The following is a 25,702-nucleotide window of genomic DNA, read 5'->3' as shown; positions in this document are numbered from 1 at the left end:
AAGTGGCTGTTCGTGATTACACCACTCGCGGCTGGTCATCATGAATGACAAAAGAGACCAGATGTGTACATGCGTAGGACCACCAAAACAAAAAGCTTGAGTGTTCCGTATACGGCAAAAACTTCACCGCGAGTCCTTGAAGGACATGGTGTTACAGGATTTGCAGATATCAGGACCCTCGACGCACTCCTTCGGAAGTAAAGCCGAGAGGTGGATATGGACCCACTATATTTCGAGCCTTTGTCAACAGATATGTAGAGAAGAAACTGCAGAGGCACACGATATAGCTAAGAGGTCCGGCTGCGGCCTGTCTCGAACCCGGCGAGCCAGGAAGTCTTACCCACTTGGGCTGGGTTGGGATTCATTAGTGAAGATACCAAATTCAGAGCGTAGGAAAGCTGACGCATCGATGATTTTGCGTGGGGGGAAGACATGCATGCGATGGCAAAACTAAGAAACGATAGTGTGTCGTTGACACCAGTGATAACGCAGTCTAGCCTTCCTCGATGTAAGGGTTGATACTAAGCTCCGTCAACATTGCCGCGGGGAAATCTGTAGGAAGGAACAAAGGCTGGTCTGGAATGGCGTGGTACAAAGCCACTACCGTCACATGATGTCAATGTGCGGAAAGCTGACGCCCTCATTCCACTCGCTGAAAGGCCGGTGATACTTGATTCCACGAGTGGCGGAAGCCGTAACGCAACAACGTTTAGGCGGTTTCAAGGCGGCGCCCGTATCCTGACCCCCTTTGTAGCCCGGACTACTGGTCAAACCGGTCTAGACTTCTGGGTACCTTGTGAGTGTTGATGTTTTCTCAACGATATATCGCTTTTTTCCAGAGCAAGAGTGGGAGTGGTTCAAACTGCCCCACGTCAAGGCGGCATGACGGCTGTACCCGGTATTGGATATGATTTCTCGCCAATGACAATTCTTTTCTGAAATTTCTGCCACGGGTTGTTTCCCCTCGCCGCCCTGCCGCAGAGGTACACTAGGCAGTACACATGGAGTGCATGGGGCGGTGAGGAAGCTGAGTTCGGAATAGGCCCGTGGTGGTTGAGGTAAGAGTCCACTGGCCTCATGCAAACTGTGGGAGACGCATTCTGGGAGGGGCCGAAAGAAGCCGACACGCTGGTATGTAGTGTATGTACGTTTTTTTCGTAGTAGCAGTGCTTGTCCACCCCTGGCTGCTCCAGTAGTGTACATGGGAGCCAATGATGAATATTGTGCCGTGATGGCGAGGATGTGTATCGGTGCGCTTTGCCGACCCGACGTGGGCCAGCGAGGGCATGTCCAGTCGCTTTACTACCAGAAGCGCTACAAGGAGGCTGAAAGGCTTAGTTGTACACGTGTAGCGTCTCCCATGCATGGTGAGCATGGCTTTCCGTTCTCCCGCTCTCACATCAACCCCGGGCCTGGCAACAGTGCCTTTGTGGAAGGCAACGGACACATGGACGTATGCACTCGAAGCGCAATTCGATCCGGTGGGGACAAGGCTGTACCCACGGAGGACCTGTACAAGCCGTATCCTTGTTGTGCTTGCCCTGTGGTATACATAAGCAACTGGCTCTTGAGGCGACCAAAGGGGGCAGATGGTAGATTAGATTCTGGACGCTAAGAGGAGTGCGTATGGACTGGACGGCGATCTGCAGGTACAGGAAGACGATGTGAGGAATGGGATGGATGGACTCCGAAATGAGATCAGTGGAAATTCGACAAGATGCCCGGATTGTGGGTAGGTTGGAGTTGTGGGTCGCGACGCCGTGGAGAGACGGATTTGAGTGTTGAGTTCAGTCCTTGGACGAGGAGAGCCACCATTTTTCAAGCTGTGTGTGCGTGTGCGTGTGTGTGTGTGTGTGTGAGACTAAATTCTGCCCATTGCCGCCTTCAGGTCTCTGCCCTCATGGTCATTCACCTGGAAGGCTCCCGTCTTCTGGTTCACGAGGGCAGTCACGATGGACAAACTCACGTGCGGGGTCCGTTGTTGGGGTGAGTGGGTGGAAGTTTTCGACCTTTGCAGATTAACAGCGGTAGTGTATGTACCTCTAACAGGTATGTACTGCGTAGTAGTATTAACAATATTCCTTGGCGGGCAGTGCCGAGTCCGCTGGCTCCACTCCCCATATTAGTAGTTGGTGTAGTCCATCCCATTTAATTCGTACCCCGGTTTAATCCCACCCCCCCATGAATGCCACTCACTGACTGCGGTGCAAATGTACCCCTCTGCATCAGAGTTCTCTCCTAGAACCACACCTCATTCACCACCATCCACCCATCTCGATAATCAAAAACATCCAACCAAGACCACCCATCTGCTGTCAGAAATCTAACCACTACCAACAACCCTGGGCGTTTTTCCCACCATAGACGACTGCTTATCTTGTTAACAACGTCAAAGGTTAGTTTGGTTTTGTTGTTACATGCCAGTTGCCCGCTCCCCTCCCCCAACCTCAAGCCAGCATCAACACCTACCCAAAGGAAATACTCGCCATACCCGGGCCACCAAGCAGTTAATTAGTCGAAAAGGAAGTGCGTCTAGAACAGAGCCTTGGACGGTGTACACTACATCCGATATACCCTGTACACTATGTATGCCTCATTTATCACTTTGTCCCAATCGTCGGTCGACCCTTGAACCTGGACGGCGTCCCCATGGCATCCATCCACAGTCTCACAGCTCATACCACGACTCTCCACGTACCCGTGTAGCTCCTCATTCGCTCTTACTCCTCCAGTGTCTCTCGCTCTGTTTCCATCTTGCAGCTCGATATGCAACACATCTCGATTGCCCAAGTGTCCAGCACCCACGGCCCCGGGCCTCTCTCTCGCTTGTCAGTTTCTGCTTCTGGAAAAGGGTGACTGAGCATGTTTATATTCCTTCCTGCCTCTATCTGCCGAGACCGACCACTGGTTAGAGCCTCCCCGTCCTGATTCTGGAACTACTTGGGCGTCCTAGAACTAGGGTCCCATTGGTTGGAGCTCTGGCCGCTCAGACACCCAGTTCGGCCCTCCTCTTGATATGGGTCCCCGTCTTGGTTCTCATCTGCTTTGCCTTGCCCATGACCCATCCCCCGTCTCCATTTAGTCCCTTGGCCTGGCCGCTCGGCTGGCCTAGAGGCTGCCTGTCTACAAGGGCTATTACACGCTACTGGCTACACTACCGCATGCCCATTCCCATGCTTGGTGTTCTCCGGGCTGGAGTGTTCAAGCTGGATGGCAAGCCAACCACGCTCACTTGCCTCGGCTGGCAGCCCGTTCAAGTTGAAACATTCTGAAAGTGATAGAGGCTAACAGACCGACACTGTGCAGGTTCGCAGGCTGTCAGTTACGACGACCGGATTAGCAAACAGTCGGCCCACTCTAGATACAACAGCTTCCTTGACCCCTGGACTGAGACTTGCCAGATCTCCCATCTCATCTTGACGCAGGCCGTGCCGCTGTGGGTGAACAGGTTACTTCCTGGCCTCGCTCTTTGACCCTGGACGGCTAATACCCACCATACCCTTGCGTGCTAATACTAGCACCCATACCACGAATCGAGAAGCTCCGTAGAAGATCTGGGAGCTTTCCGGGCGCGCGGGACAGGACAAGACGGTACCTAGCGGACCATTCGGTAGCGGATCAGTCAGTCTCTCATCATGTCAATAAAGTAAGTCTACATCTGCTGTTCTCTGTTCTCCCGTGACGCTTTGGCAAGGCAACTCTGCATCATCTTCCCCAGGGCTCACGTTGCGAGTGTCCTTGTCCCCTCTTTTACTTCCCGTCATCATATAATCCCAATTACGGGATCCTGTTACAGATACCACCCAACCCGGCCCCACCTCCCCGTCCCGTCCAAGGCATCATGGCCGACCAATTCCTGGTCGAGGCGCACAGATGGACGCTTGCTCAGCATTCGATTACTGACGAGAAAGAAAGCTGGGTCATGTTGACCCGTGATGGGCAGATCCAGAAACTACCTGGAGAAAAGATTCTCCTTACCTCCAAGCCGCGAGTCGGCCTTGAGCTCTCGGTCCCCAAGGAGCTGCAGGTAGCAGAGCCTTTCTCTGTCAAGAGCGACAATGGCATTGCATACATCACCAATGAGAGGGTGAGCTCGGCTTTGATTTCTTTGTACGACATGGTCATGTTGCAGTCTAACTAGTGTCTAGATCATCTACCTTCCAGCCAGGTCGACCGAGGCTTTTCGATCTTTCTTTGCGCCTCCCTTAAACTTTAGCGATGTCCGCATCAACTCGTCCTGGATCGGGCCTTGGAGCTGGACAGCTATAGTCAGACCTATTCCAAACGGGGGCGTACCGCCGGAGATCCCTCGGATCGAGTGCAAGTTGACCTTCAAGGATGGCGGACACAGCGACTTCCAAGCAAAGTATGAGTGGCTGCGGGACCGACTACTCCACGCCCAAAGCCTTGGACTGACCCCCGGGCAAAACCTCGAGCCCCCACCACCCTACGATGAGGCTCAAGCTTGTCGACCTTCCTCGAGCACACCTGCGTCTGGACCGTCTGGGGACGTGACGAGCGATCGGAACCAAGTGCCCCAGCCTGGCCCGGATGAGCCACCTCCGGACTACACGGCGTAAATGCCCGACTTTCTTGTCAAGATTGCGTTCAGGATGTGGCTTGGCCCGGAGACACAAAGTAACCGCCTTCAGCGCTGCCCGGAATTAGGCAAACATTCGAATATCCGAGTTGACTATTTTTTTTATTTTTTATTTTTTTCAATGCCGCCGATCAACAAGAAAAACATGCACATCATACGACTACTAGTGACAGGCGTCTGTGCGATCATTTTAGCGTCGGTCTTTTTTTTTATTTATTTTTATTTTTTAATTTTTTTTTTATACAAGTGATGTCAAAAGAGGATTTCGAGTAAAACGAATTATAACGTCAGAAACACACGGTGATTGGTCGGACTTGCCGCCGTTCCCAAGTGGATGGATGTCAGTAGTCAGTACAGTACCAAATGGAGGCAAACCGGTTTCTCATTGCAGCATTGTATAGCCAATATTTAGCTTGTCAAATATCCATTGGCCCAAACCTTGAAATATACCCTTGTCAATGTCTCGCTCTTCGGAAGTATATAACCGGACAGAAATAGAATGCGGCTGCCTGCCACGTATTGATGATGAGAGGGCTAGTAACGACATCAACGCCAGCGATACCGAGATACATGGCTTGTTCGTTGTTGTGTCCCGTGTTGGTAAGCCGTCAGAAAGCACGCAACTTGGGTCTGACCGGTGACTGCCTATTCAGTAAGTAAGCCCGTCAGTCGGGAAAGTGGTCAATAGCGGCGGCGGCGTGGGGGCTGTGATAGGGACATGAACTCGTCTCACGACAGCCGAGTCCAGACATAAGCCACAGTTGCGTCTCGAACTCGCACTGACCCTGACGAGCTTCCAAAGTTTCGAGAGCACAATAGTGTACTGCATAGTAGATGTGATTGCACGTGACGCCTTCCATGGCTGCTGCGGGATTACCCGGGGGCAGCTTGAGCGTCTCTCAATAGGCACGAGCCAATCAGCAATTGCCAATTGCAAGAGGGACGGCAAGAGACAGCGCTCGGACCAGGAGCTGGGGCCACCCGGGAGCACTGGAGCCAAGCAAGAAGCTCGGTTTACCCGATTTTTGATCGAGAAAGCTTGCTCAACGTCGCGCCATATCACCAACCTACCGACAAGACCACCGCAACCTTCTTCTCGCCGCCACCCCCGCGATTTTCAAAATGGGCTTCTGGGACGCTGTCACCGACCTCATCGACGCCGCCACTCCGTGGGCCACCGTCGAGGCCGAGGCCCCTGCCGATACCCCGGCCGAGGTATGCCATCACCACCACCACCACCACCACCACCATCATCACCATTACCAACCTTCCCCATGCCCCGGGTCCCCGAGTTCTAGACAGAGATACAGTCCATCACGACGAGAGGGAGGTGGGGAGGCTTGATCAACACAACGGTTGAAGCTTTGCCCTACATTCTGTTGGAACAAGGACATGGTGGGGGATATACCGTGGTTGAGGGCTTTGTTTGCGTCATAAGCCATGGAGGAGGAACACGTACACGGGGAAGTGGAAGAACAAGCATGCTGACGGTCAATTCATGCTGTAGACTGCCCCTGCTTCCGAGAGCACTGAGGAGACCACCGCCGAGACCAAGGCTGAGGAGTCCGCCCCCGCCGCCGAAGAGCCCGAGGAGGAGGCTGAGGAGGAAGAGGAGGAGGAGGAGGACGAGGATGAGATCGTCGACCCCAAGGAGACTCTCGAAGAGGGTGGGTAACCTGTCCTTTTTTTCCATCCCATGTCCGACCAACACATATACAATATCACTCGACCACCACTACCATCCGGCCTTCCGCGACCACTACCTCCACGCACCTTGCGCCTGTAGGAGCCCTGCGTTCCCGCGCCGAGCCTCCGGCACTGCTCTGCCTCTCGACCAACAGAGCTGCCAATAACACGCAACCTCCGAACTTGCGTCGATCTCTCCCAGCCTTTGATCCCAACGCAACGCTCTCCGACTCCCATTCGTTACTACGGAGTCCAATTCGAGACGGAACATGATGTGCTGACGGGGCTTATTGCTTACAGAGTGCCGCAACTCCAAGGAGTGCGCTCCGGCCAAGCACCATTACGATGAGTGCGCTGCCCGCGTCACCGGCGCTGGCGCTGACAACAACGAGGACTGCGTTGAGGAGTGTACGTTTATAGAGTCCCCCTTCCTCGCCCACAGGCATACACGACAGGCTTACTCACTAGGAACTTTGCGCGACAACAAACAGTCTTCCACCTCGTCCACTGCGCCACCCAGTGCGCCGCTCCCAAGCTCTGGAACACCCTCAAATAAGCGATCGATCTACCTTGACGGTCGTTTCGCATTCCTGATGCGCCTGCGACTTTCTTGACCCCAACGCTCGGCAGTCCCGATGACAAAAAAAGCGACCCCTCGAACGACAACAAGGGTGCAGTCCGGTGGAGCTATTTCTTTACATGGAGACAATGGGGCGTTTCACGATAGACAAGATACACGAAGGAAACAACCAACGTACGTTTAATCGTTACGATGACGACCGGGAATAGAAAGCAATTAGGATCCAATCGCCAAAAGTTCAAAATCATCCAGCAGCCATCATGGAATACGAACAGAGACGGGAAAGCGAAAGAGTGCCAGGTGAAAAAGGGGAGGAAAAGGACAAAGGGACTTTCCAGGAGTTACACATCCATGCTGCACGATGAATGTGTTTACACTTGACCTTTCCCCTCTCCTCTCCAAACGAACGTCTATATAAGGCTGGGGGAAGCAAGGCAGTATGACGGGAGGCATTCTCTTCCATAGTTTTGGCATGTCCCCTCTGATTCGGTTTTACTTCCCCAGCCTTGTCGTGTCTCTTCTGTATTATAATCCTTCCGACGTCACCTAACTCTCAAAAGCAGACACAGGTGAATATTCCCCATAGACCTTACTTTTTTTGCTTCTATCCCATTTTCTTGGTTGGTGTTGTTTCTCGTACTTTGCGCTCACCTCACATGAAAAGACATATTTCACCCATTCGCTCAAAAATGGCGATGTCCTGTGCATTTCTAAGTCGCTTATGATATGATGACACGCCAAAGAACACTTGGAAGCAAGCGAGAGAATGCATGAGATATCTTGGTCTTCTGAATCCCAAGACACACGGTTGGCGTGGTTTTTTCTATACGTACTGTAGGTCCCTACTGTCGCTGCTCGATGGGGCCATGCAACGAAATGACCGAAATAGGTGGTGATGATCTGATGAGGGTGGTTTTGTCCTGAGATAACATACCCCTTCATTGTCGAGTGTACGCACTCAACTTATTTTCTAGCTTGCGTTCGCAGATGCGACCTTGTGATAGCTTCGCATTGCGCAACGGGATAAGATGGCATGTGGCAGCAAGGGAGGGAGCAAGGAGGGGGTGAGGATTGAAACTGGATGGGTGGGTGGGTGACTTTTTGAGATCGTGGTGGGTAGGCGACTCGGAGATATGACGCGCGGGGGAGGGAGGGGGGAATAATGTAAGATTGTGACCCGATTCCCGCTCGACCCTTTCTTGTTCTCGAGCAACTAAGCGGGCTGAAAATAATGGGGAGTTCTTGGGAATAACTTCTGGAAGGATGACGAGAAGTGGTAAAAACTTGTAGAAAACTCGGGATGAAGTAAGATGCAATAGAATAGAACAGACCGCCTTCCTGGTCCATGGAAGACGTAACACATTAAACATAGTACACTAGTAGTGTAGAATACCTGGGGAAGATGAAGATAGCGGGTTCGGTTTCAAAAGTGAACCTATCACGATCCATCATATCCATTTGTGTTGAAGAGAAGGCGATGATCATATGCTTGGCCGCGCCGCTCGCCAAGAAAATGGGGAAGGTTGCGACGCAGAAAAGCGGTTTTTGGGGGGAAACTTGAACCTTTCTTGGATTGCCGAGATTTTCGAAAGTGTGATAGCGTGCCATTCTGACAATGCCATGCAGCGAGCGGGTGCACAGCGCGATCAATATCCCGTGTCCTCCAACGTCCCGTCCGTCTTTCCTTTCTTTGCAGGCCAGGCTTTCATTTGATCCCGTGCAAGTCCGACTGGAAAGGAAGATTTGAAGGTGTGGTGTGGTAGTATGCGACCGTGAATTGTCCCGTCTTCGGTTCCATCATTCACTCATTCATTCATTCATTTTCATCGTCTTCAACCAGATTGATGAATTGCGACGAATACAAGTATGTGAACACGTGTCGCTCATCCCTCTTTACAGCTTCCTCATCTTCTGGCGCTCGCTCGCATTTACATCAGACGGGTGGCAGAGAACCTTTCTACTGCTCGGACTTACACTCGCACAACTGGCACCGAAGCTCCGTTCGGACAGAGATAAAAGCAAAACACAGTCAAAACATCCCTTGGGCTTATACCGAACACCGTGACCGAAGCGCGACTGGAACCCGAATGCGAACAAGCTGAATCAAACACTTCTGCCACAAAGTCTTGGGATAACTTTATCCAGAAAGGGGACGCCACAAACAAGTAACAACAGAGCCGCCTCCACCCCCTCGAAAAAGAAAGAAAAGGGATCAAGACAAAAACAAAAAAAGAAAGCAAAAAAAAAACCGAAATCGGACGGTTAATACAAGAGCAGAGCAGAGCAGAGCCGCTTCATAAGGCGCAAGCGCAAAACGCAATGAGCAGCCTCCGATCCTCCAGCAAAGGAGGTAGTACCTAAGGACGACCTCTCCCACTCCAAGGACAAGGACAAAGACACTGGCAAGAATTAAGAGACACAACAATGGACGACGACGACGACCACGATCATGACCAGGACCAGGCCACCATCCACAGCAGCCGTTATTCTCACCATACCACTTCGCACCGCGACAGCCACGACGATTACCAAGCTCGCCTATCGTATCCGCACACCAAAGTTCCCGAAACCACCACCACCAATCTCAGCAGTAGTAGAACAGGCAGTAGTGGAAATGCTCACGGCAGCAGCAGCAGAGACATGGCAGATAAACGGAGTAATATCGTCGAAATGAAGGAGAGTCCGAGTAATAACAACACCAACTACAACACCAACACCACAACGACGACGATGACGACAACGATGATTGGCGATGAGAAACGGCGATGGGTGGGTACCACACGGAGTGAAGTAACGTACGGATCCTCTGGCGGCAGAAGCGACTCAGAAAAGAAAATCGGCGGCGGCAGCAGTGGCAATAGTGGATCATGGTCAGCATCCACCACCGACTCCGGATCGGGATCGGAGATCTCCACCACGCTCGGCGCCGGAACGGGGATCAGCATTACGGAGGGGACAGTCGTTAACAGTGCCGGGGAGATGGCCGGCGGTGGTGGTGGCGGCGTCGGACTTGGAATTGACGGAGCGGGTGACCATGACGAAAATGAACAAAGAGTGGAAAGAGACTGTGAGGGAAGACCGGTCGTATATAAGGTCTATAAGAGGAGGTGGTTCGGGCTGGTGCAGTTGACCTTGTTGAATATCATTGTTAGCTGGGATGTAAGTGCCTACTTTTTTCCCCTTTTCTGTCCAGTCTTGCACTATCTTTCAACCTTCGGGATAAAATGGTTCTACCGTGGTTCGAGATGGAAGCCGACACCTCTGAACTGTGGGCGTGGTTGGTTGGTCGCATATCGATCCCTCCCGTTTTGCAACGGCGGCCACGCCTCGTACCTTGAGCACCAAGCGAAGCATCTCGTGTACGGGATTGGGGCCGCCCGTCCTACGCAAACGGGTGGCGGCCACCTCCTAACGCCCGCCACGATGTTATTGGGCCGTTTAAAGTTGATCAATACTCCCAATGTCTGTTCGTGTGCGCCACTTAGACTGGACTTGATGTTGTGGTGTTGTTGTGATCATATCTCAGTTTTCCGTGTCCAGCATGATTTCATTTGTCGAGTTCTGGCCATGTTTACCTTGGAGATGGCTCTGCATGAAAACAAAACACAATGTCTCACTGAGAGAACAGAAAACAAGAACTTTCACAGATGATAAATCACTCGTCACTCCAACCCAAACCGAGAAACCTAAACTAACAATCCTTCTCCAGTGGCTCACCTTCTCGCCCGTTGCCTCCCAGGCCGCCGCCTACTTCCGCACCACCGGAACGACCATCAACTGGCTCAGCACCGCCTTCCTCTTCGCCTTCGCCTTCATCACGCCCCTGGTCATCTACGTCCTGCACCTCGGCCCCAAGTTATCCATCACCACTGCCGCTGCCCTTCTGCTCATCGGCAACTGGGTCCGCTACGGGGGCTCCCACTCTTCCTCTCCTTCAGGTGGCCACTTCGGCATCGTCATGTTCGGCCAGATCCTCATCGGGCTCGCCCAACCCTTTGTCCTAGCCGCTCCCGCCCGCTACTCGGATCTATGGTTCACCAACCGCGGCCGCGTCGCCGCCACCGCCTTGACTTCCCTCGCCAACCCGTTTGGCGCCGCGCTAGGCCAGTTGATTGTGCCATTCTGGGTCGACAAGCCATCCGACATATCAAGAATGGTTCTCTACGTCTCCATCATCTCCTCCATCTGCTCCGTTCCCGCCTTCTTCATCCCCTCCCGGCCTCCGACGCCCGCTGCCCCGTCTTCCGCCACGCCCAAATTACCTCTCCGCATTTCGGCCGCGATCCTACTTGGCCACGCCGAATTCTGGCTCCTCTTCGTCCCCTTTGCTGTCTACGTCGGCACTTTCAATTCCATCTCCTCGCTGCTCAACCAAATCATGGAACCCCATGGCTACACCGACGAAGAAGCCGGCATCGCGGGGGCCGTGCTCATCGTTGTTGGGCTGCTTGTGTCGGCCATCACTTCGCCCATCATTGACAGGACGAAAGCGTTTTTGACTACAATCCGTATTGCCGTCCCTCTGATTGGGATCTGCTACCTTGTCTTTCTTTGGATGCCGTCCACCCACGACTCTGCGGGCCTCGCTGGTCCTTATGTCATTTTGGCCATTCTAGGCGCGGCGAGTTTCAGTCTGGTTCCGGTGGTGGTGGAGTTCCTGGTGGAGGTGACGCATCCGATTAGTCCCGAGGTGACGAGCACGTTGGCGTGGAGCGGGGGGCAGGTATTGGGCGGGGTATTCATTATTGTTTCGGGGGCGTTGAAGGAGGAGAAGGGAAAAGAGGGGAGGCCGGATGGGAATATGTATTGGGCGTTGGTGTTTCATGCTGTGGTGGCTATGGTGACGGTTCCGGTGCCGCTTTGTTTGGGGTTGTTTGGACGGCGGGATAAGGTTAATTTGAGGAGGGTGGGGTCGGATGATGGAAGAGGGGATGGGACGGTGGAGGGGACGGCGTGAATTTTATCTGTTCCTTGCTGAGGGTCGGGGTCTGCAATGGCGTTATGTTATTCATGATGGATGATGGTGTATGTGTTATGGCTTGTTTTATATGTACGCGGATGCACAATGTCGTTTATACCCCCTGTTACGGGTTTTGGGTACATCTAGAGGTATTAGCATCATTATCTTGTGTATATAGGTATTTCGCTCCTTTGCTCGCCTCATAGCAGGGCAGGCAGGGACGTTGTTTACTTCTTCACCAACCAATTTCATCTCGTCACTCGTCAGTCGTCAGCATCACTGCCTCCCGAGAACCCTGCCCAACCTCGCCTCCCACTCCCCTCTCAACCTCTCCATCTCCTTCCAACACTCCACCCCCAACATCTCAAACTCAACCTTCTTCTCCTCCGTAAGATCTACCGCCCCGGATTTTCTCCCCACAATCTTCCTCCCAATGCGCCTCTCCCCCTTCTCATTCTTTAGCTCCTTCCTCGTTCCAACCGTCCCATCCCACCCCCACCCTTCCACCTCCGTCTTCAGGACTCTGCACTCCCCCCAGAAATCTGTGCTCGATCCCCACTTGACGTGCTCAGCGTCCACCGCATCCAAAGCCTCTTGCTCCTGCAAAGTAAGCCATACGGGCGCCACGGCACCGTTGTAGCCCGTTATAGGATGCCAGGGGGAGCCGAGCCACCGCGCAATGTACAGCACCACGCGGTACCAGAAGAACATGAAGGCGTTCAGCGGGAAGAGGGTCGTTTGGACGATGCCCGGGTGGACGAGGTAGATTCTGGGTGGGGCAGCTGGTGCGTTTGACTTGGTGGCCGGCTGAAGATACGAGTTGACAAACGGGCGGGCGGAGGGCAAGGTGGCGGTCAGAGAGAGCACGTCCGTCAGCCGCTTGGTGCTCTCGTAGGCGGCGTTGGTCTTGATGGCTTGGAAGTCGGAGAGCGAGAGGTTATTCCACCCGGGCTCGATGGAGGATTCCCAGATGATACGGCCGGGAGGAATGGTAGAGTCAGACTCGGAGCGGCTCAGCAGCGGCACGAGCTTGTGTGCCAACAGGTAGTGGCCGAAGACGTTGGCGCAAAAGACTTGGCCCATTTCGGGAACCTTCTGGTCTTTTGTGTCGGGCAAGGGGTTGACGACGTGTCCGGCCGTGGCGGCCTTGAAGGTCGGCCAGGTGGTGGCTTGGACGAGACCCTTGGTAAAGATGTTGTGGAAGACCTTGGGCCAGTCGAGACCGGTCCAGCCGCCCATGCCGGCGTTGAAGATGACGGCATCGAGACGGGGTATCCTCACGTCGGTGAGGGAGGTGAAGTAGGCATCGTTGGCGTCGGCGGGGCTGCTCACGGTGCCGTTGACGAGTTGTTCGGCGGCGCGGTGGACGTCGGCGAGATTGCACAAGTCTAGTTGGACGCTGAGAATGTGAATGCGCTTAGTAATAGATCGGGGATCGTAGTTGGGACCGGCACGGGAGCGGAGGATGTCGGAGGTGGTTGCGAATTCGCGGGCATGTTGTCGGAGCGCATCAATGGTTTCTTGCGACTTCTTGACGCTGCGGGTGGTGGGGATGACGACGAGGTGGGAGGACAGGGAGCGCGTCACGAGATACTCGTCGATCAGGCGTTGGCAGATAGCGAAGCCGATTCCACTGAAATTGCATTGTTTAGCATGTCATCTCTATGAAGCATGGACAGAAAGGTAGACAGATGATGATTACTTACCTGTTGGCGCCAGTTACCAACGCAAAGAGGGTGTCCTCAGGAGGGACTGAATCCCATGGTGCCGGGGCCATGTTTAGTCGGATATTGTGATTTGCTTGACAGACTTGCTGGCTACAATGACGGACACAGGAAAAGAGTTGCGACAGAGAGATGAGTTGCTGTCACGGTACCTACGTGTCGTCGGTCTGAAAGGGGTCCCGTTCGACGCCATTATTTTGTGGAGCCTTTCCGGCCCCTGTCCGATTGGGTTGTTTGTTTCATCGACTTCCGACATGCTGACACGTGATTTCACGTGAGTTTCTGTGTCTCACAAAGGAAAATCAACGAAGGTAGTCCATGGATCAATTGCAGAAGTTGTGTTGATTGGCAAAAGGTATTGTTTGATGATGAAGTGGGAGAGATGCCAGCCGTGAGATCGGAGTCGGGGCACCACTTCCGGGCCTGGAGCAGTTACTTGGAGAAGTCCGTGCCGTTCGGGTATGTGGTGGGGTCCGGCCGGCAGCACTTTCACTGGACTTCCACTTGGCCAGGCCGGGACCCCGCATTTTCTTCTTCCCCTTCGTTTACAACCTAACGACCTACGACAACTCGATGATAACTGTCACAAGCATGAATGGCTTCCAAAGTGCTGATATTCACTGGAGCTCCAGACAGCCGGGCGCTTGACTGGGCCACCCCGAATCTACTTGTCGAATTCGATGAGCCCATTGCCAGCTTCATGGGCATCCTCCAACCACGGGAAGAGCAGACCATCATCCCGGCCTCTGCTCCGACCCCTGCCGCATGGAGATCTCTTAGCCTCGTAAGAGAACGTATCCCAACCGGCTACACACAACAATATGACTCCAGCTTCCGCTTCAACCCAGCTCACGGTCCGGAAGCAGTCGATCAGCCCGATGACTTTCTCACTACCGCGTCCATATCGTCGTCATTTGATGAATCGTCCGTCGTCCATGGCGACTTGGAGTCCCAGTTCTACGAGCATTCCCTTACGTTGCATCAACATGTCCGATCCTCGTACCTGGACGCTACATTGCTTAGAGAAGCAGAGTCGCAACACTCCATTACGTCGGCAATGAGTGAGGAGGATCTGGATACGGCTTCATTCTTGGAGACCACAGTTCATGCTGTGGATGGGGATGAGAACGTCAAAGAGCCCTTGACATTCCGTGGCGGTGACCGCCTTACTGACCTCAAGGATATCCCATCGGCCGCTTACCTTGTCAAGGCACAACCCCAGACCATCACCTGCAATCTGATCGTCGGCATCATTTCCATCTCTCCGCCACGGTCGGTTAGCACTCGCTGGGGCTTAGACCGCTCCCTGGTCGAGGTGCTCGTGGGTGACGAGACCAAAGCTGGCTTCACCATCACTTTCTGGCTACCCCCTGGCTGCGAAACCGTACAGGGCAGCATGCTTGAAGGACTGCGGCATAGGGATGTGGTCCTCGTTCAAAACGTCGCCTTGAACGTCTTCAACAAAAAGGTCTACGGCTCCAGTTTGCGCAAGGGTCTGACCAAAGTCCACCTGCTTTTCCGAGCAAGGCTCGATGCAACAGATGTCGGCGGTTATTATGCCCCTTCGGACTTATCCGTGGCGAGAACGACGCATCTCCAGCTGGACAAGACGCGGACAGTGTGGGATTGGGTGCTACGGTTCGTCGGTCCCGGACCTATCACCACCGCCGGTCCCGCGTCCGCCAGGAGAAGAAGCCTTAGGAAGCGCAACAACAACAAAGGTGCCTTAGCCTCAGCTGCTCGACCGTGGGATCTGCCACCCCCTGATACTCAGTAGCACGCCAGGAACACGTGGATGTTTCATACGATTTATAGAAACAGGGAGATGAAGGCGTCGTATTTTTAGTCAAGATCGGGGCTGAGCTTTTGGCTTGGGACGGGTCAACCTCGGGTTCGGTACCAAACCGGACACCGTGGGCAGGGCTTAGCGGAGAAATGGATCTGTCTTGGATTCTTAGCGGTGGAGGCTCACTTCGCTATTAACCCTACGCTACAGTTAATCAGTCACGGTGTGGCTGCTGCTCACGGACCCAGGGCGCTCCAACAGCTGCGCCCTTTGTTGACACGCAATCAAAGTAATCATGAATACGCGTCCCCCAGACGCTCTGAAACTCGTCCAATAAATGCCAAACATGGAGCATTGGAGTCCTCCCGACTTGAGACAACGATAAAGTTCAATCATTTTGTGCATGTCATTCTCGGTTTGCCACCCGAATCTGACTTGTCGAGACTGACAGGGAACTTGATGTTTCGGCAATATTCTGTACAGCGTCTTACACGTAGCAGCCCCTTGCCGCCCAGCAGCCTACCGTTTTAGTAGCCTAACTTACACTACCCATCCCTCACTTTAACCCATGATGCGGAGAAGTCATCGGAAGTCCCGAAAAGGGTGTCTCGAGTGCAAAAGACGGCATATCAAGGTGAGTAGCCCGCCTACAAAACTCAAGAATAGGTAGTCACACAGTGAATTAACACTCGTCGACAGTGCGACGAAACACGACCGCGATGCATCAACTGCCAAACCGTTGAGAGAGAATGTTCTTACCCCATTCTGCCCGGGACCGACACTGGCAGCGATGAACTGTCCCGATCCCCGGCCGATCACCTTTCGGTCGCCGCAACCCCACCCTCCTCCGGCGCCGGGTCCGCCTCGGCCTCGGTAGCCTCTTTCTCCGGTGGCTATGGTGGTTCCGCATCCACCATGCCCATGCCGGACGTCACTCCCTTTCCAGTCCCCACGGGCTACCAAGACTCGGAACCGCCATCGCCCAACGTCAACATGGTGCACATGGAGCTCCTCTACCACTTCACCACTGACGTCTTCTTCACCTTTGCTCCCTTCGGAGACACGGCCCGCTCGCTCACCATGAATCACGCCTTCAGCGAGCCGTACCTCATGTACCAGATCCTGGCCCTCTCGGCCCGCCACCTATCCGTCCTGCGCCCGCACCGCGAGGCCTTTTACCACCACCACGCCATCCAGCTGCAGACGCACGCCCTGACCTTGTTCAACAGCATCGACATGGCGCACTTTGACGCGTGCATCGAGAAGCGCGTTCCGCTCTTTCTGTTTTCTTCCATTTTGGGTGTCCATGCCCTCTGCGACACCTTGAGCTATCGAGACGCCGAGTTCCCTGCTACGCTGACCCGTTTTGTGGGTTATTTGCACCTGCACCGCGGTATCTACGGGGTCTTGGAGGGACACATGGACGAGATGAGGCAGAGTGAGCTGAAGCCGATTATCGAGGCGGGCATTCGCCTGTACGACACGCGCGGCTCGGGGCCCGAGTGCGATGAGATCCTGCGTCGGCTGGAGTCGAGGTTTTCCCAAGAAAATGATGATGATAAGGAGAGGTTGCATGGGCTGAGACAGGCGGTGCATCGTGTGCAGTTCATCTTCGATGCCATGTCGAGTCGGGTCACACAGGTGCAGATGATGTTGGCGTGGGGTACCATGTTGACGAAGCCGGTCATGGGCATGTTGGAAGAAGGGAAGCCGGAGGTGTTGGCGGTTCTGGCGTATTACTTTGTTTGTCTACATCTGTGTCGAAAGGCGTGGATAGCGGGCGATTCGGGGAGGTTCTTGCTGGATAGCTTGGCGAGGTATATGGCGAGCTTGGGGCCGGAGTGGTCAGAGTGGATAGAGACGCCGTGTAGGCTGTTAAATGAGGCGGATGAAAGGGAGGCAAGAGCGGGGAGTGATGAGTCTGGGATAGGGAGTCAAGAACACCAACCGCAGCAGCAGCAGCAGCGGTATCAGCAGTATGAGCAGTTATGATAAATGGAGGTTTGGATACTAACTGCGTCACATGATCTCGTATCTTGTTTTACTTTGCGTTCAGCGATCTATCTTGTCCTGTCTTTTCCACCCCCCACCAACCACCATCAGCTCTTCTACCAGAACCACAACCATCACGATGCCCACCAGACCCAAATTCACCATTTCCCACCCCTCCGAGGCCTCGGCCTCCTTGGAAGCAGCCCGCATAGCCCAAATCCACCTCCTCGCCATGCAAACCAACCCGCTCCTCCACGCCCAATTTCCCACACGCAAAAGCCAAGACGCCCTCGAATGCTTTCTTGCCAGAGACACTCAGCAAAAGACTGGTCCACTTCAAACATGGGCCCACCGCGATGAAGGCATCTGGGTGGCCAGGCTTGAAGGTGAGGACGAGATTGCCGGGTTCATTCGGTGGGAGTATCCTCCTCCAAATGTTGACAGAGGGAAGGGGAAGAGTGACGAGGACAAAAAGAAGAAGTTGGAAGAGGGAGAAATCAAATACCTTGCAGGATGCAGGAGGGAATATCTAGAGGAGTACGCGCGGTTGGCATCGGAGGCTAAAGAGAAGAGTGGGTTTATGAAGAAAAGATGTTGGCGTAAGTTTGCCTTTGTTACCTACCCCATCCATGTTCTCTTATACATCACCGACGTCGTATACTACCTATTACAATACTAACGCGTTTCATCTTTTCTTTTGGCCACCTGCCAGATCTCACATTTGTATGCATCGACCCCAAGTACCAAGGCCGTGGAGCCGGATCTCTGCTGACAAGACGGTTGCTTGAATTGGTGGAAGATGCACTGGATGCACATGGACCGCTGCCGGTGTATTTGGAGAGTACGATTGAGGCAGCTCCCATGTATGAGAGGCTGGGGTTTGAGGCTGTGGATGGGTTTGAGATGGAGATACCTGCCCTGGGGATGATCTCGGGAGAGGACGAGGGCAAAGCTGAGGGAGAGAAGACGACATATAGAGAGGTTTGTATGGTTTACTATCCGAAGGGGGCGACGAAGATTGGGATTTCAGAAGTAGAAGCCCTTTGCAATTTTCGATAGTCTTCTGACTGGTGCGTCTTCTAGCAACACTGCATTAGGTGGAAAGATCCAACGGTTGAGGCTCTCATACTTCAGGGCAGTTGCACTGGAAGTGAACGCAGGTCGTCTTTTTTTCCATGAACTGGCAAGTGTGCATCAACGGCGGAAGGAGCGGTCAATGTCAACCAACCGGCGACTGAGGCTCAAGAGTCGCAGTCGCGACTACGTAAGTACCGAGTGAAAACAGTATTGTAATTGTGCGTCGCAAGTGCCTGCCTGTTCGTCAGAGTTTTCTTTCATCGCCTTCCTGCCTGTGTAACCTGGTCTCAACCGCCATATGCCAGTTTTTTATTCCCTCGACTCGAACCTCCTTCGCAAGCTGCCCGCAAATCACCACTAATCAAGACACGCTCTCCGACAACTTGCATGTCAAATCATACAATCATCTCTAGCGAGCCTATTCTAGGCTTCAGAGAACCGCCAGAGTTCCAAGACACCGCAACGAACGGTACCGTACAAGCCTCGGCTTTCTCACTTGCATCACTTGCTGCTGTTGATACTCGCGATATGATATTAACCCCAACCCGGTCCCAGGGCTCTCGGCACTTCGGGCACACCGTCACGCCCTTTTCCAGTCCCCCCGCCTTCTTGAAGATACCCCCGCGTCCACCGATGCAAGCGGCATATGTCAACTGAAAACCCTCCATTCGGGGGCCTCTGTCATCGATCCGGGTTCTGGGCACGCGAGCTTGGCGATTGTCTTGCAGTCTGCAGAGAAGACGAGAAAGAGCCTGCACCGCCACTCAACCTCTTGACAATGCACACAAGCACACCAAGCCACACCACCAAAGATGTGGGGGGGTCCGAGTCATCAGCCATAATCCCGACCGCTTGGAATAACACTTGCACTTCTGCGCCGTCGGTCATCAAACAACTCCAGCAGCTTGTCTCGTGCTCTGCCCCTTCCCAGAAAGTTCAATCACACGACATCTCACATGCTCATGACCCTGACATGGAATCGAAGCTGAAACGGAACACGAGGGGACGGGGAACTCCAGACTTTCAGCTGGACCCCACTGTGGGGTCGTCTCTATCCGCCATCGTGAGTCGAGACGACGGGTGAGAGCGCCCTGACGCCAGCATTGGAACCTCAGCTTGCGCACGGCGAAGCTTGATGTCATGAGTTGACTGGCAATGGGACTTTTTCCTCCTTTCATCGGACATTGACGTTCCATCGCCTGCTCTGTATAAAACAGATTCACCGTCTTCCACGATAAATTCCCGGCTTGTGGACTCAATGCCAAGCTGCCTCTTGTGGGAGATCGTTCCGAGGCCGCACAGCCAGTCCGGCATTTCTGAATTGGCCGGCTTGGGCACGCTTTCACTGTCCGGTGATAGGTGCCGCGCTTTCCGCTCTGATCGCTTGGCAACGACACACGATGCAAAGTCATCCAGGTTGAACCATTCACAAGCCTTTATAACATCACCAAAATGACCCTACCCGACACTCGGCGATGAAACACCAAATCCTACGCAGTAGTGTACCTAGAGCTTATGCCCTCGCACCATCAAGACGGCAAGATCAAACAACAGGCAGGAACAGACCGACAGACATCTGAAAGACTTAGCCTTCAACTGCCATGTCTCGGCGCGTCAGGCCATTACGTTAAATGTATTCCCAAAAGAGGTTCGGGTGCCGGGAACGCGCCTTTTTGATTTGGTAATGACCGGGGGGCTTTATCCACGGCAACCGGTGCCATGGCTTGCGATCCCGGCAGCCCAAGGTCCAACAAGCCCGCACGCGACACCAACAAAGAGTACCGGATACCTCGGGCTCTCTCTCCTCCTGGCCAATTGCTGCCGGCCATCTTAACAGTCTTCGGTATAGCTACAAGTACTCAACTGTTATTGCCATGTGCCCCACCCCCATGTCCACCCCGCTCTCGGCAGGTACCCCAGACTCACGAATTTTAGGTCGATCAATGAAGCGTTATCGTCTTTTTCCCATTAGGAATTTTGTTCTTTAATCGGAAAAGATGATAAGGCCTGACAATGTGATATCCGACGCATATGTCTGGCCGTCTCTGCAGCAACTCAACCGCGCCATGCTTCTGACGGCACGACACTATTCTCAGGCAGGACAGATGGGCACCACTTTGTCGCCGTCATTATCGTTGTCCGCTCCGAGATAACCCCATACTAGTCCCCGACCTGACCTCCAAAGTTAAGGGGGAACGGCACATCATGGGGCAATCGTCCCCAAAGGCAAGCAATTGTTGCCCCTTGCACCACGTATTTCCTTATCGGCCTCAAGGGTCCAGTTGCGGTGGACAACATGGAACTGTCTTTTACACTCGCCAATCTAGCGCCAAGGTATCCAAAGTTGGTTGATGAATGTGCCACAGCTGGTGTTTCCCAAATTCTCACCCACACGCATCAGATTTTTTTTGGGGCTCGACACGGCATTGCTCTTCCTCACAAGGAGGCGCGTGCCAGTTTATAATCTATCCTGAGTGCAGTTGATCTCCTGCTCGGAATTCTCCTGGTATTGATGATCGATGATCTCGGTGTACTTCTTGTCTCAATCGTCACACTCCCTTTTGAACACCATCTCCATGTTGTACGGAACAAAGACAGAGAAACAAAAAGGATAAACCAAACCACTCCCACACCTCGAAAGCTCGAGCCGAATCCCTGGTTCTGTGCTTTCATGTCATCCTCGCAAATGACGCAGATAAGCCTAGCTCATCTTATCCTGGTCTCGATCATCACATAGGACAGTCCGAGTTAAAACAACTCCCAGCCGACATTTATTATAAGTCCATTCACCAATACGCATCCATCATAGGTAGCCAGACTACCCAATAGCGACCCGTATACACACAGTACGGTGGCTAGGCCCTTACACGTCTTGCTTCATACCTCCCCAATCCGGGGCGCGACCTGGCAGATTATCCGCATACGCTACCGCTTACACGCTTCCTCTTTCCGTGGCAGGGAGGGCTCTATTTATCATCAATACATACACATCATATCATATACACAGAAAGATACCTCACGTACTACCTGCTACCACCCTCTACCTACCTTATCTCTGGCTTTCCCCTCAACACCAGGTTTCTTCCGCCTTTCGTTGTCGCGTAAGGTCACTCAATCTGGCAAGGAGATACGAGTTGGTGTCAAGAGAGCGATAAGGTTGCTTCTCCTTCCTCTCCGGTCATCATTCTCCTGCTGCTGCCAGCCGTGCAAAACACACGGAGTCCCTGTTGTGTTGCCGCAAAGGCAGGTGAACAAACAGACAGACAGACAGACGACAGTGGCCAGGCAGTCGACGACCAGGTGTGCGTTTCACCCCATCGGTTATCCTGGGGACTTGTGGCAGGGATTCAACCTCCTGAGCCTCAAATAATCTGTCCGCAGTTGTGCCGTCAACGAGCATCAACCTTATCTGCGGTTCGCTCTTGCTTATCAACCCTCGGAGACAAGCGACAAGTACCCCCAAACGTAACCAGTCTTTCGATCCATCCAGGCCGGCCCATCCACCTGCAGTGTTTCTCGCGGGTCCTCCTGTCAGGGCTCAATCCGGGGAACGCTAACGTCCTTGAAAAGATTCCGAACTCCCAGAATCATCCCGGGGGCGTTCGATTGCCCGTGGACCCTGTCGCCTCCTCGTCCCCAGAGTCTCGAAGACACCATTCTGTTCTGGTTCCACACGGGGGCGCACGCCACTACCTCACCCACCTCCCCGTGGGGCTGACCATTCAGTAAGCTGTATCAACCACTTGGACTTGTCCATATCTTCCTCCTGCCTCTTCTTGGTTGGGGGTGGCAGCGTTACCCGCATACGACTTCAGAAATACTTGGCCACAGCATCAGTCCCCCAGTCACCTGCGGCAACTGCTCCTGGCCTGATCACAGAGCAGATTTTGAATAGGAAAGTAGCTTTGTCCAACCTACCGGTACCATAGCTCATCGTCGTCCAATACTCGGGATAGGACTTCATCTGGGACAACATTTAGGGTAAATCCGGCCGCGATCGATCGTCTGTGCAGCCCCCAAAACGTTATCATGTCCGTTCCCAGTGCCGTCCCAAGGACGGCTCCTATTGCCATTGCGCCCAAACCTCCCCCACGCTTTCCTCCCAGTCGACAAGCAAGCATCAACTACAGCGACTCCTTCTCCGGTTTCCGAAGCGGCATCAACACCCCGGACACAGACTCTCTAAGCGGACAACCAACAAGTCCCTGTGAAGCTTGTCTACGCCGTAGGCTTGAGTGCGTCATGAGTGATGACGAAGAGAGCTGTGTTGCTTGCCAGACGAATGGTGCAGAATGTTCGTTGGGCGAGAGCCCTCCGCCACGGAAACGCAAGTTGAACGGTGATGCAGAGGAGAGTGGCAGTAAAAGAAGGTGCGAATGATAACTTACCTACACACCTCCTTCATCACACATGGCATCATCCATGGACGGCGGGAGCCAACCTCACGTGTCTGCCTCGTGTCATGCTCTTACTTCCTTCCCACCACCTTCCGCGCTCTTCGAGTTTCCCCAGCTTATCTCACAAACCCCATAACCCCATCTCAGCTTGAGACAATCGTTCATGTGCGTGTTCTGATATCTGATTGGTTGTTAGCAGTTCCCCAGCACGGTTTGATAATAGGAAACGAAGGCAGAACCCACCAAGCCTATCGAGCACCGTTACTACCGGCATGTCCCTAATCGAGGAGATGGCGAACTTTGGCGGCCCAACCTTGCTAAAGCGTACCCTCGGTCTTCAGTCAGACAGGTATAGTCAGTACATAGGGCCGACGACTGACTTTGAGCCCTCGCTCATCAACCTCTCCCCTTTTGACCCACATGATGAGAGTCTCCTCGCCCGAGGGACTCTAAGGAAGGTCGGCGACGAGGATACTTTTCTCATGCTCCCGGATTCACTCACGCCTGGACACGCCCATATAATCGAAGATGTCGACGAAATCGAAAGTCTCGTCGCCCCGCATGGCCGAAAGCTGATCGACCTGTACTTTCGTATCGTACATCCCGGATTTCCCATTGTCCAAAAATCGGTCTTTTATGAAAAATACGACCGATCACATCGAGAATTTTCGCCGCCGCTCCTTGCTGCCATATACATCCTGGCCATCAACTGGTGGGATCATTCAGAGGAATTGGCGTCACTGCCGCGACCCAATGTTCGGGAACTGGAGAGACTGGTTCGTGTCACTCTCGCAGATGCCATGTATCGGCCCAAGCTGTCGACTATTCAAGCCGGTCTATTGCTTTCGCAGCGCCCCGAGGGCGACCAATGGGCCCCCACAGCACAGCTTGTTGCTATCGGACAAGAGCTTGGTCTGCACCTCGACTGCTCGTCGTGGAAGATCCCGCCCTGGGAGCGAGGACTGAGAAAACGTCTCGCGTGGGCGCTATATATGCAGGATAAATGGGGTGCGCTCGCACATGGACGTCCTTCCCATATCTTTTCGTCCAACTGGGCCGTGCCCGTTTTGACGCCTCATGATTTCCCCGACATTGACTGGGAGGAGAGCGATGCGGAGGCGCGGATTGAGACGGAGCGTGGGCGCACTCTGTTTTGCCAAATGGTTCAACTTTCCCAAATCCTCGCCGAGATCCTCGAGACGTTCTATACCCTGCAAGCCACGCGGGCCGTTGCTAATGCTGGCCCTCAAGGCACGCAACTCGTACTCTCGCTAGCCAAACCCATTCAGCTCAAGCTGAAGGAATGGTACAGCGGGTTGCCTGACTCGGTTCGCATGGACTCAACCTTTCAAAGCGCCACCATGTCCCAGAGCAACAGCAACAACAACAACAACAACAACCGCCTCTCTAGCATTGGTTACCTCCACCTCGCCTACTTCGCCACGGAAATCACTCTCCACCGCCGCATCATCCGCTCGATCGACGCTTCTTGCTCTTCCTCATCCGGCTCCACCATCGCCTCACTCAGCGCCAGTGTTAACAGCACAACGAGCAGCAACCCAAGCTCAACTGCCAGTAACATTGACCCATATATCCAGCACATCTGCCGAAGCGCGGCTAAAGCCCGTCTGATCTCCGCCATGGACTTTGTGAACCGCCTCACCCCTTCTCACCTGCGCGCGTTCTGGTACTTCGCCTCCAAAACCAACTTCGCCTTGATTGGCACGTTTGGATCACTTCTCTGGGCCACCTCCCCCGGGAGAGAGGAGGCAGATTGGTACAGGCGTCGCTTGGGAGAGTATCGCTGGACACTCAGCGTTAGCTCAAAGCCTGGCGAGGGTCACAAGGGTTTGACGGAGTTTGCTATGGGTATGCTCGATATCTCAACTGGGTTGCTAAAGCAGTTGCCGGAGAAGCCGCTGCTAAGTAGAAGCGGGAGTGCGGTCAACGTTGGGGTAGGTGTCAATGCCGAAGTGATGAGGAGCCAAAGCTTGCTTGCTTTGGGGACGGGTACTGGATCGGCACAGAGAGGCGGGTATGGTGTTGGTAGCCCTGCATCTTCTGGGTTCGGGCGCATGGGCAGTATGAGCGGGTTTAACGAGAGTTATGTTCGAGGAGGACCGGATCGAAGATATCAGCAACCGGCGAGAGGCGATGCGAGCGGTGTGCAGAGCCCGAGGAGTATAAGTAGCGACAGCAGCGATGAGGGCGGATATGGGAACTTTTCGGTGACGGCGGGAATGGCTGGGCTGGCGGACTGAGCTACGATGAACTTGCATGGAGGTATCTGTTGTAGTTCAGGCGGAGGAAGGATCTGAGTACAACATCGGAGGTTTGTCTGGCGACGACAAACGAAGTAAGAAAACTAGCATTTTCATATTCGTATGCGGCTGCAGATGAAACGAATCCTGGAAAATTGTGCAAGATAAAAAAAAAACGGCTCTGGCTGGGAGGCGGGGGTTGTCTCAAATTCCCGTTCTTCAGGACAAACGCACCTTTTTGTTTAAGCCTCCTCAAAGCCGCGGAGATGCATTCACCAAATGCAATAAATTTGCAGGTGTTGCTGGACCCCAAACGCAGGCGCGCGTGTCACGGAAATAATCAACCCCATGGCGTGCGAAAGCACGCGATGCTATTCCCCCAAAATGGGTGCCGATGACGTGCTAAGACTGAGTGGTGCGGGCGCTGGGCGGGTCTTCCATACAACATTACACAACACATCACAATTACCACCTACCACTCAGAGACAACAGACCCCGTACAAAAGTGTGTCGTCAACAACAGACAATAGAATGTGTCGACAACAGCAAAACAGCATGTAGCAAAGACCAGACAGGAGACCCGTCCCACTGCCGTCGCCAACTGCTCGGTCCAGTCATCAGTACACTTTCCTAGCCCCG

At 53.6% G+C, this 25,702-nt stretch overlaps 7 protein-coding genes across 7 annotated transcripts; 6 read left to right on the top strand and 1 right to left on the bottom strand.

The window, feature by feature from the left end:
- Positions 1–1,900: 1,900 nt before the first annotated feature.
- NEUTE1DRAFT_104114 (uncharacterized protein) lies at positions 1,901–4,580 on the top strand (the record flags this gene model as incomplete). Its single annotated transcript, XM_009856307.1, has 6 exons — positions 1,901–1,986; positions 2,733–2,828; positions 2,915–3,180; positions 3,519–3,646; positions 3,797–4,087; positions 4,149–4,580. The coding sequence occupies 6 exons, from the start codon at positions 1,901–1,903 to the stop codon at positions 4,578–4,580; spliced, it is 1,299 nt and encodes a 432-aa protein (XP_009854609.1).
- A 1,053-nt stretch (positions 4,581–5,633) lies between these two features.
- Positions 5,634–7,467, top strand: NEUTE1DRAFT_96196 (uncharacterized protein; the record flags this gene model as incomplete). Its single annotated transcript, XM_009856306.1, has 4 exons — positions 5,634–5,815; positions 6,108–6,267; positions 6,587–6,694; positions 6,778–7,467. 4 exons carry the CDS (start codon positions 5,723–5,725, stop codon positions 6,840–6,842), a joined length of 426 nt encoding a protein of 141 aa, XP_009854608.1.
- Positions 7,468–9,536: 2,069 nt separating this feature from the next.
- NEUTE1DRAFT_48311 (uncharacterized protein) lies at positions 9,537–11,823 on the top strand (the record flags this gene model as incomplete). The annotated part of the gene is made up of 3 exons (XM_009855500.1): positions 9,537–10,025; positions 10,206–10,328; positions 10,576–11,823. 3 exons carry the CDS (start codon positions 9,537–9,539, stop codon positions 11,821–11,823), a joined length of 1,860 nt encoding a protein of 619 aa, XP_009853802.1.
- NEUTE1DRAFT_69544 (uncharacterized protein) lies at positions 11,770–13,610 on the bottom strand (the record flags this gene model as incomplete). The annotated part of the gene is made up of 2 exons (XM_009856305.1): positions 11,770–13,459; positions 13,533–13,610. The coding sequence occupies 2 exons, from the start codon at positions 13,601–13,603 to the stop codon at positions 12,103–12,105; spliced, it is 1,428 nt and encodes a 475-aa protein (XP_009854607.1).
- A 535-nt stretch (positions 13,611–14,145) lies between these two features.
- NEUTE1DRAFT_88222 (uncharacterized protein) lies at positions 14,146–15,327 on the top strand (the record flags this gene model as incomplete). The annotated part of the gene is made up of 1 exon (XM_009856304.1): positions 14,146–15,327. One exon carries the CDS (start codon positions 14,146–14,148, stop codon positions 15,325–15,327), a length of 1,182 nt encoding a protein of 393 aa, XP_009854606.1.
- Positions 15,328–15,907: 580 nt separating this feature from the next.
- Positions 15,908–18,621, top strand: NEUTE1DRAFT_48408 (uncharacterized protein; the record flags this gene model as incomplete). The annotated part of the gene is made up of 5 exons (XM_009855509.1): positions 15,908–15,970; positions 16,036–17,321; positions 17,440–17,927; positions 18,041–18,318; positions 18,517–18,621. 5 exons carry the CDS (start codon positions 15,908–15,910, stop codon positions 18,619–18,621), a joined length of 2,220 nt encoding a protein of 739 aa, XP_009853811.1.
- Positions 18,622–22,034: 3,413 nt separating this feature from the next.
- NEUTE1DRAFT_88216 (uncharacterized protein) lies at positions 22,035–25,369 on the top strand (the record flags this gene model as incomplete). Its single annotated transcript, XM_009856303.1, has 2 exons — positions 22,035–22,775; positions 23,026–25,369. The coding sequence occupies 2 exons, from the start codon at positions 22,435–22,437 to the stop codon at positions 25,061–25,063; spliced, it is 2,379 nt and encodes a 792-aa protein (XP_009854605.1).
- Between the last annotated feature and the right edge of the window lie 333 nt (positions 25,370–25,702).

Source organism: Neurospora tetrasperma (genome assembly GCF_000213175.1).
Source record: "Neurospora tetrasperma FGSC 2508 unplaced genomic scaffold NEUTE1scaffold_6, whole genome shotgun sequence".
Taxonomy (NCBI): Eukaryota; Fungi; Ascomycota; class Sordariomycetes; order Sordariales; family Sordariaceae; genus Neurospora; species Neurospora tetrasperma.
Note: the sequence above shows the minus strand (reverse complement) of the source record. Positions and strands in the feature narration are given on the sequence as shown.